This window comes from Girardinichthys multiradiatus, chromosome 22 (genome assembly GCF_021462225.1).
Source record: "Girardinichthys multiradiatus isolate DD_20200921_A chromosome 22, DD_fGirMul_XY1, whole genome shotgun sequence".
NCBI classification, from domain to species: domain Eukaryota; kingdom Metazoa; phylum Chordata; class Actinopteri; order Cyprinodontiformes; family Goodeidae; genus Girardinichthys; species Girardinichthys multiradiatus.
Window position 1 is genome coordinate 12937692 of NC_061814.1, and position 10627 is coordinate 12948318.

General features: G+C 39.2%; 1 protein-coding gene across 2 annotated transcripts; it reads right to left on the reverse strand.

Moving 5' to 3' along the window:
- Positions 1-4927: 4927 nt before the first annotated feature.
- On the reverse strand, positions 4928-10515 carry c1d (C1D nuclear receptor corepressor). Of its 2 annotated transcripts, XM_047351140.1 has the most exons (6): positions 10369-10515; positions 10022-10157; positions 8563-8629; positions 8275-8330; positions 7958-8200; positions 4928-5769 (listed from the first exon to the last, which is right to left on the reverse strand). In XM_047351140.1, the coding sequence occupies exons 2-5, from the start codon at positions 10151-10153 to the stop codon at positions 7997-7999; spliced, it is 459 nt and encodes a 152-aa protein (XP_047207096.1). In that variant the 5' UTR covers positions 10154-10157; positions 10369-10515; the 3' UTR covers positions 4928-5769; positions 7958-7996. The 2 variants fall into 2 exon arrangements, with proteins under 2 accessions (XP_047207096.1, XP_047207095.1); XM_047351139.1 differs by lacking the exon at positions 4928-5769 and having other exon boundaries at positions 7556-8200; positions 10369-10514.
- Positions 10516-10627: the final 112 nt, after the last annotated feature.

Here is a 10627-nt window from a genome sequence, read left to right on the forward strand (position 1 = left end):
AAACCAAAAAGAGAAGCAACACAATGTTGATATAATATTAATTCATGTTAAAAATTAATACATTGCAAAAGTATTCATATATCTTGAACTTGTAAATATTTTGGCCATTTCTCCAAACTTCTACGTATTTTAGTTAGATTGTAAAGTAGAAGGAGATAGATAAAAGATTTTTTTAAACATTTTTTAAATCCGAATCAGAGAAATATGGTGTAGAGATGTATTGAGCTACCTGTGGTCTAAACTTTACAGAACCTGGACGAGCAGTTACAGCTGCACATCTAAAGAAAAACTGTTTGCTGTTTTGTCTTTGCTAAATATCTCACGTCAGATTGGATGGAAAGTGTCTTAGAGCATCAACTTTTAAGTCTTCCCACATATTCTTATATTGTTATAAAGTCAAGATTTTTACTGGGCCAACACATAATTTAACTGAAACTGTTCTGTTGCAGCACTGGCTGTATGTTTAAGGTTGTGTTGGAAAGTTTATCTCAAGTCGTTTGCAGCCTTGGGTCAGTCCTGTATTTAGATCTAATCATCGTTCCTTCAACTCTGACCAATATCCCCACAACATGATGCCGCCACTACCATGTTTCACCATGGGAATGGTGTGTTCAGACAGACTTGCTGTTGTAGAGTATTAGTTTCCTCCACACAAATCATTTTGTATGTTGGTTTGCCTACAGAAAGGTCCAATTTGCAGCGTGCTCAACCAGTGGCTTTTTTCCAACAGAGTCTCCCACATGTCTTGGATCTCTGCAGCTCCTCAATGGGTTTCTGGGCTGCTTATCTGATTAATGCTCTCCATCCCCTGTCTGTCAGTTTAGGTTTATGTTTATGTCGGGTTAGTAGTGTCATAATCTTTCCATTTTTGGATAATGGATCAAATAATGTTCCATATGAAGTTCAAAGATTGGGTTTGTTTCACAATGTAACCCTGCCTTTAACTGTCTCCCCAATTTTCTCCCTGACTTGTTTGCTGTTTTCCTTGGTCTTCATGATTCTGTTTGTTCACTAATGTTTTCTAACAAACCTCTGAAACCTTCATAGAACAGCTGGATTCATATTAGGATTAAGTAACACTAAAGTGGACATTTTCTTCTATTTAGGAAACTCCTGAAAATAACTGGTTGCAATAGATTTTGTTCAGGGGTATCAGAGTAAAGGAGCAGAAGACTCAGACAACTCACTTAAAATGTTTATCTATAAAATATTTTTGGACCATACATTTCATTTCACTTCACAATTATGCACTGTTTGTGTTGATCTATCACAAGGGTCTGCAATTGTTACAATACAAAGAGTCATTGTGTTTTTGTTTGTATGTTACGAGAAAAGATCAACAAAAATTGCCAGTTCATAAGATACAAATAAACAAAAGTCATTAAAAGAAAAGACTTTTTTTTTCTGTATTCTATATTTAAATATCGTCTGCCTACCTCACATGACTAAATTCAACCTTATCACCATTCTTGGAGTTTGGTTGGTAGTTCATTACATTTATTCATTGGAAGGTCCCACGATGCACAGATGACAATGTACTTCATTGCAGTTCAGACAGATTAAAACAAATGTTTCTATTTATTTTCAATTTCTAGTATGTGAATGTGATGAATTTTAGGTTAGCAACAGAAACTGCCAGTTTAATTGCTATTTTTCACTTTAGTCTCATGGACATAAAGTGATTCTTTTCAATGAGTGCAACATTTCAACCTTTCGCTATCCAATGTTTCGTTGCTTTCTCCACCAAAGTTAGATTATTTTTCTTTGTCGTCTGAATAAATAAACAATACTTAAATAACAATTTGCTTCGTGCAAAGACAAAGACGCAGGATTCTTTGCCATGCGCATTTAATGCATTAAACTGTAATGAACTTTGAATGTTGGCACCTTAAAGAATCAGCCTGATTAAAACAAACCCGTATGATTAAAAGCTTTTAAATGTGACTCAGGGTGACATGATTGGTCAAAAATAAACACTGGATCTTAGTCGTTTTCTTTAACTTAAATGTTGATTGTTTCAAATTTTTTTCTTTCTAAACTGAAACAGAAAAACATAAATGTACCACTGATTTGTTTAAACCAATGTTTTTTTAAAGGCAATTATGTGCCAAAATTAAACTCCAGTTGACAAGTGAATTTTAAAGAATTTGCTGCTTAAAGCAGGTCAATGCAGTTTGCTTTCAGATCCATCTTCAAAGAGGACTGTGAATACCTTCATTTCGTCCCAGGAGGTCACATAATCTAAACGTCCACCGTTCAGATGAGCTCACAAACAGCATAAATAAGCAGCCATGGGACAAACCCAGAGGTTGGAGCTTGTTAGTCTTCACAATTTCAACATTACAGATTGTTTGTTCAAATATGCTCGAAAACGATGACCTAACTCCTTTATAGCGAGCACATGTGTACAAGAGTGCAGGGAAAGGGTAAGATTTCAAGAAGGAGCCAGGAAATGGAAAAAAAAAAAACCTCCATTGTATTTTTGCAACATGCAGACAGAGCAGTTCATCAGGCAGAGTTTGAAGCAGGTCTCTGAATGGAGTTAAAAACAACAACTTTGTGGAAAATGCAAACAGAACTGAGAGGGGAGTCTGGGCTAAACAAATGTCATTCTTGGATACTGAGTGGATAAGAATGGGAAAGATGATGAAAAAGATGCATTCCAGCAAATTGAACTCACTGGCTTACCGTTTCCTGGCCTTGATTAGAGGGATGCAATGATTCGTGGAACATTAAGATTAAGATCTCACTTGTCCAGCTGAAAATTGCAAAAAGAAAACTATGGCTGTCTTTATCAGAAGTGATATTGGTTTTTATAAGAGGAAGTGCGATTACAGCCTGCACTTATCCATTCAAGCTGCAGTGACAGCGCTGTTTCCAAAGGTTACCACTGTGCAATTGGAGAGGTCACAGTTTTAACCCCAATATTGACTGGCTAATTTCAAACTGCTTGATCTGCATTGCCTCATAAAAATATTCACATATAGTACATTTTTCCGCATTTTTGTCACAATACAACCAAAATCTTTAGTATGTTATAGGGGTTTTCTGTAATGGACCACCATAAAGGCAAGCATAGCAGTAAAGTTTAAGCAAAATGTTGTATTTTCAAAATATGTTAAAACTAAAACATCGGAAAGGTGTGGGGTGCATTTGTGCTAAGCCCTCTATAGTCTAATACCCCTTAATATTATATGTAGTGGAAACAAGCCTTTAGACATCATGTAATAAGTAAATAAAGTCAACCTGTGTGTAATTTAGTCTTAGTGTGAACATAGTTTTTCAACAAAGTCCTCAGAGGTTTGTTAGAGAACATTATCATTCAATAAAGCAAACTTTATTTATAGAGCACTATATAACACAAAGGGTTTTACAGAGGTAAAAAACAAAAGGATAGACATGGAACCACTAAAGGCACAGATTAAAATAATCAAACTAAGTAAACTAAGACAAAACAAATAATATTAGCTATATTAAGACAAGGAATTTAAACAGAGATAAATCAACTAATTATACTTTCAAATCAATTCAGTTTTATTTATATAGCGCCAATTCACAACACATGTCGTCTCAAGGCACTTCACAACAGTCAGGTTCATACATTCCAGTTAATCTTAACAAATTGAACAGTGCAGTCAGACTCAGTTATTTATTCAAATTGGATAAAACGTTTTTCTGTCTAAGGAAACCCAGCAGATTGCATCCAGTCAGTGACTTGCAGCATTCACTCCTCCTGGATGAGCATGTAGAGACAGTGGACAGTCACTGGCGTTGACTTTGCAGCAATCCCTCATACTGAGCATGCATGTAGCGACAGCGGAGAGGAAAAACTCCCTTTTAACAGGAAGAAACCTCCAGCAGAACCAGAACCAGGCTCAGTGTGAGCGGCCATCTGCCACAACCGACTGGGGGTTTGAGAGAACAGAGCAGAGACACAAAAAGAACACAGAAGCACTGATCCAGGAGTACTTTCTATGGGAAGGAAAAATAAATGTTAATGGATGTAGCTCCTTTGGTCATTTCACCTAGAAAGAAAGAACAGATAAACTCTGAGCCAGTTTTCAAGGTTAGAGTTTGAAAGAGAGAACATAGAGTTAGTCACAGTTAAGTTCAGTCAATTCCCATGTCTAGGAGAGAGAAAGGGTTAAACACTGAAAGACAGTGCCATGTGGATCATCTTATAGGGGATGGGAACTGTGGAAACACAATCATGCTGATTAGTAAGGAAACATCTCTAGTCTTTCCTTAATAATCTACATAAATTTGTTTCCACGGGTCTTCAGGAAGGCTGTTTCACAGCTGAGGGATGTAGCAGGAGAAAGACGCCTCATCCTATGTTTTAGTTTTCATTCCAGGTACCAACCCAAAGACCCTTTCCAGAAGACCTGCGCAGTCTGGCTGCCCTGGCAATGCCAGAACATTTTCATAGGGGTGGCCAGACTGAGACCACTGCTCACCGAGGAGTGGCCGAAAATTGATCTTCGGTTTCTTTTTGTGGATTTAGCAGTGGTTCTTTGTCACTCTCTTATTACACAGAGGACTCATTGATTTGACTTGCAGACACACAATTAACGTTGCCTTCCCCTCCATAACTGATAACAAAAATACACAAAAAAATTCTGGTTCTGAAAAGGGGAAGAATTTTGTTTGTCATCTTTCATTTTAAATGTTAATGGATGTAGCTCCTTTGGTCGTTTCACCTAGAAAGAAAGAACAGATAAACTCTGCACGGTGGCGCAGTTGGTAGCACTGTTGCCTTGCAGCAAGAAGGTCCTGGGTTCGATTCCTGGCCGGGGGTCTATCTGCATGGAGTTTGCATGTTCTCCCTGTGCATGCGTGGGTTCTCACCAGGTACTCTGGCTTCCTCCCACAGTCCAAAGACATGCCTGTTAGGTTAATTGGTCACTCTAAATTGCCCTTAGGTGTATGAATGAGTGTGTGTGCATGGTTGTTTGTGTGTTGTCCTGCGATGGACTGGCGACCTGTCCAGGGTGTACCCCGCCTTTCGCCCATAGACTGCTGGAGATAGGCACCAGCTCCCCCGCGTCAAAATCAGTGGTGATTTTGATGCGCAACTCTAATAACTTGTGGGCTACGACCACTAAGGGTATTAAACACCAGTAAGAACACATCCGTTCTAAAATGGAAAGGTTGCCGATGCAGAGACTTTCAAAACCCTGTGACGTGAGCTCCCTTTGTCCTCGTCAGCATTCTAGCTGCTAAGCTCTGAAGTAGATGTAATGGAGCTCAACTTCTTTTAGGAGAACCAGAAAGCAGAGCATCATAATAATCTACAAATTACGTACATAAGCATGACCTAAGTCTGATAAAATGAATTTTTTTTGCAACATTTTTAATGTGGCTTGTAAAAATTCAGTTTGAACCGTATAAAAGTAAATAATACTTAATGAAGACACAAATACAACAGCAGACTGGTCAAGGATAAAGTTTGGGGGTTAGCTTAAAGCAGGCAATGCTATAACACCATATCCTAAGCTTTGAGCAATCGGCCAACGCTGTTAGGTGAGGAGCGCATTAATCAGTCTGGTCCCTGGTAACTCTGGAGGAGCTGCAGAGATCCACAGCTGATGATGGAGAATCTGCCAACAAGACAACTACTAGTCATGGAGGCAAACTGCACGGTGGTGCACTTGGTAGCACTGTTGCCTTGCAGCAAGAGGGTCGATTCCTGGCCGGGGGTCTCTCTGCATGGAGTTTGCTTGTTCTCTGTGTTGATGATGTGTTCAGCGAGCTAAATCCAGTGTGATCCTGAAACAAAACCAGTTGGAATCTGAAAAACACTTAAAAGTGGAACAACCAGTCAGTCAGAGCTCTCTGTTTCCTCTGAAAAGAAAAATGGCCAAACATTGTAGATGTGCAAAGCTGGTAGACTGTAACTGCAGAAAAAGGAGGTTCCACAAAGTACTGACTCTGGGGAGGTGAACGCAACACATGCGGCGCTTTCCAGGTTGTAAAAAAAAAAGATTAAAAATCGCGTATCCCTTCCACTTCATAATCCCGCATTGCTTTGTATTTCTCTAGATTCATACAATTCTAACACATTACATTGTAGTTTCAGTTTGTAATGTGAAAAGTTTCAAAGGGAGTGAATACTTTTACAAGACACATTAATTAGGATGTACCATAATCTATAATGGCCAGATGTTGTTTAGCGGGCAGCATCTTTCAAACAGCTCCATCACTCTCTTCTGTTTGCTGTTGAGTCCGTTAACCGAACACTGAGCCTCCAGCTGCTCCCAGCCAACCTTCTGCAGCATTTCTGCTTCCACTGATGACTGAAATCTTGTTTTTTACAGCTTTTATGACTTATAACTGAGAATCTAGGAAGTGAATGGTGGTGTGAAGGTTTCCTGTTGCCTCATAGCAAAAAACTCCAATTTATAATTTAAGCTTTTTCTACTTAGTCTGCATGATCTCGCCATGCCTGTATCAAAATACTTTGATTTCTTTCCACTGCAGAGTGAACAATCTCTCATCGAGAACAACTGGTAGAGTCCAAACCCAATCTTAGAAAAAGTAAAGCATTAGTGGACCATAGATTCAACGGCTAGTCACAGTAAACAAACATTACCCACCACAGGTAATAAGTCTACATGATGTTTTCTGGGAATCTACATCCTGGTCTTTAAGAGAATCTTAAAATAGAAAATGACCTGTAGCCTAGTAAATTAGATCTACACAATATATAGAATCACAAACATTCTTGCAGTGTCATTGTGTGCAGTATTACAATGGAAAAGGACTGCTTGAGTGCAGTATTTGGTAGGATACTATATTTCAAGAGTCATGCAGCCACACTCTGCGCATCAATAATGTATTGGGCCCATTGGAAGAACTCTTAACTGCTCTTTAAGCCAATTATATTTTATCAAACCTGAGATACTAAAGCTCACTAAGAGCTTTAGAGACATTTTGTAAAGACAAAAGTCAGAAAAATGTACGGTTATCACAATCAATATCTTCATCGCAATTTTCCATGATAATCCCACAATTACGTCTCCCTCAAAAGATTAGAAGACAATGGAGTATCAATTTTGAAAAACTAAATTATTTGTTTTTATTTCCATTTTATTTCAGAAATGTCAAAAACATTTCATAACCTTCTTGGGCATCAACTAAAAAAGCTTTATTGGCAGAACACCAAAGCATTTTTATATTTGCTTATCAGCTTTTTAAATGTTTCTTCTTCTTTTTTTTTTTGCACTGAGCTCCAAGTCTTTGAGGTCAGAAGGCCTCATTGCAATCACCCTAATCTTTAGTTCCCTTCACAGGTTCTCTATTGAATTGAACCTGAGCCACTCCGATGCTACTACTAGGGCCAGCCAGAAGAAACATCTTGCTAAAATTAAAAGATTACTTTTAACCCTGGTCTGCATGGAGTATGAATAGTTTTGGGCTTCCCTATATATCATATAATTTCTAAGGCATTAACGTTTATATATTGCCACTGATTGGAAACTGTTTGTCCTAAATATGGAATCTGCAAACCTAAAGGTTGGATATTAAAGTACAAAAATAAAACCACTTCAACCAATAAAATTCTATGACTTGTTTGTATTATTTGGGGGTTTCAGGCATAAATAAACATGTGGGCCAAAAAGCACAAAACAAGCACCTGAACCCCGATCATCAAAAATATTTTCTGTGGATTTAAGAATTAACAGGAAAAACAATGAATATATATAAAAAAAACAATCACAAATTAAAAAGATGGCATCAGTAATAAGCAAAGAGATATGAAGTAATGTCCCAACAGCAGCACAGCTTGAGGAGATGAAAAAGCTTTTTGCTTTTATCTCAAAAACATCCAGTGAACACTGGAGGATTGGCTCAAGGCCATCGCTGTCCAAAGATTGAATTCCAAGAAACTCCACCAAAGTGGGACAAATATTTGCCATCTTATCTTTAAAACTAGCGTTGCAGTTTGAATATTTACTTCAGTATCCATCACCCCTATTCAGGACACACTGGAGGATCAGCTCTGTTTGGGCCGTTTTCTGCGTGGAACTTCAGAGGCCGTATCAGCTGCCTTCTTGGATGCTGCTTTTTTAATCTCTTTGTCCTCGGGATCATAAAGGGCATTCCTCAGGAAACGTGAAGCAGCTCCTTTGTCTAGACGTGCGGCTTTCTTCTTGTCAGTGATCTCTTTGACTCTGTTCATGTAAGTCCTTATGCGCTCCTATTGAAAACCGAATGAGGGTAATTACAAGATCATCGTGGACACAGCCAGTTTTAAAATGTTAAAGCACATACCAGCTCCTGTTTGATTCCATGTTCTCTTGGGTTTATCCCTTGTGTCACCAAGTACACTGCAGACAACAATGGAAGTTAACGCCATTTCTTCCCCGAACAAAAACTGCAACAATAGTGCCTGCAAAAGATGCTGATATTTGTATAGCCTACACCGGGCAGTGCATAGATGTAATAGGCTACTTCTACGTAAGAGATTCATACAATACTGGGCATTGGTTTTACATTCTATCAAGTCAACATGATAAAAACATTTATAAACAAAAACAAACAAATAAAGAAATGACTTACTCCAGAACAATGAATTAAGAGTATAGACAGACATCAGATCCAGCTTGGCCTGGTCCAAAGGATCCAGCTGCAAAGAAACAAGTAGTGACGGTTATTTCACCCGAAATAGATAAATAGCAGGGGGAATCATGGGAATTTTCATTCTAACCGACCCTGACCGGTGACCGGCTGGACAGAAACGTAAAAATCTGATGCTTTTTCGAACAGCATGTATATGATTTTGTACACATAAATTTAGCCATTATCAGATCCCTAATGAGTGTTGTCAGCAGTGTCATCTATGAAGATGAAGTTAGGTCTATGTTGTTCATGCAGGGGCACAATGACAGGATTAATGATGTAATTCAGATAGAATGGGCATATTCACAAAGTGCAGGGCAGTTCTGTATTGACTAGGCACACCTGCCCACACTGTAACACCACCATCGCCACCAAGGGCTCATCTGGTGAAAACAGCGGCTGATGCATAGCGCTCTCCTTGATGTCTCATTGTTTGCGGCCATCATTTCTGCTCAACTTGAACAGACTTTCATCAGAGAACAGCACTGAGGCCCACTGGTGCCTCATTCAGCGCAGTCACGCTGAACCGTACATGATGAAACGGTGATCATTGCGCCTGTAGGTGTGGTGAGGTACCCTTGCAGGTCCTCTACACGCAGACCAGGCTGATGTAAACGGTTTCAAATGGTCTGACATGACACTTGGTTGCCTCTAATATCCCTAAAATGTGCCTGGAGTTGAGTAGCATTCGTCATGCGGTTACACAGGGCACTCTTCGCAATAAAGAGGTCATCAGTGTGGGATGTGGTCAAAGGATGTCCACTCCTATGCCTTTCTGTGACTCTTCCAGTCTCTCTATATCTCTGTTGCAAACTGCTGATGACTCTCTGTGACACTTTAACCTCAGTGGCCACTTCTTTTTAAGAACCTCCGGTCTGAAGCCTTGCAATGGCAAGGTACTGTTGATGAGTTATGAGGTTCAACTCTTGGTCTGAAAAAGTCAATATGAACAGCATGATGAGAAGGACTGTTTCAATACTAATTCTGATTGAACCTGGAAATGTATTGGTTGATTCATGGATCAAACACCTGTTGTGAACTTCGACATTAAGCTTCATTGTAAAGAACAGCAGGTTGTGCAAAAAGGACTGAAACCTTGAACAGTTGGACTTGTGCATTCAAAGGTTTAGAGAAGGTCACATTAAGTTCACCTGTAAAGGTTATACTGCATTTTAGGTCCACCCTGGAATTTCACGCGAAAGCCGAATACTCGTAATGTTTTGTGAGTATTCTATGTATGTGTGTGTGCGTGTTTAAAACATTATACCATCAAATACCACAAATTTGAAGGTGGCCCGCCTGATTCTTTAAATGCATGTGACAAGTATCGTTATTTTCTATGTTAAACTGTGGCTTTGATTTGGTACAAATGAAGACTATGGATGTCAACAAGCGTCACCTTCTGCATCAGGTCGTTCCTGGACATGGACATCAGCTTTTCCAGCATGGTTTTCACCGCATTCACCGAAGAATTGAAGGTGGTCAGCTGTTCGTCTATCTCCTGCGGATACTCCTCGGTAGTCGCTTCCATTTTCCTACAAAGATAAGTCCTAAACGTTCAGAAATCCCCGCTCAACAATGCTGTCTAGCTAGCCAAGTAGCTACTTAGATGGTTTCCAAACGCAGCTAACAGGGGATAAATGTTTAAACACAAAAACAGATGGGGGGAAATGTTTACTACAACTACAAACTGTAAACAGACTCTATGGTTAGTTCATTAGACACTACTGAAATGATTGTATTTACCTTTTCAGGATGCTCCACGTTCTAACCCGCAGACAGGAAGTGAACAATAGAATAAAATCCTTTCCACGTTCTCTACTGCCGCCTGCCGTTTGGAAGGCGGCACTGTCGGTCACTGTGCGCTCGTTCGCGGCTTTAGCGTCTTTCTGTTGTTATTTTACGTTGTTTATATTAGTTAAATTGTTTTTTTCCAGACTTATTAGATGTCGTCTATGTTCTTGCGTGTCTTGCAGTCATTCTAACGTATTTTGACGTGTACAAA

Bases quoted from the DNA above. Each gene is read 5' to 3' on its own strand.
- c1d (XM_047351140.1), bottom strand. From the start codon at position 10,153: ATGGAAGCGACTACCGAGGAGTATCCGCAGGAGATAGACGAACAGCTG. The intron at 8,630-10,021 runs GTGACGCTTGTT...GTTTCTTTGCAG, and splicing joins GGAACGACCTGATGCAGAAG to CTGGATCCTTTGGACCAGGC. The intron at 8,331-8,562 runs GTAAGTCATTTC...TGTTGTCTGCAG, and splicing joins TCTTAATTCATTGTTCTGGA to TGTACTTGGTGACACAAGGG.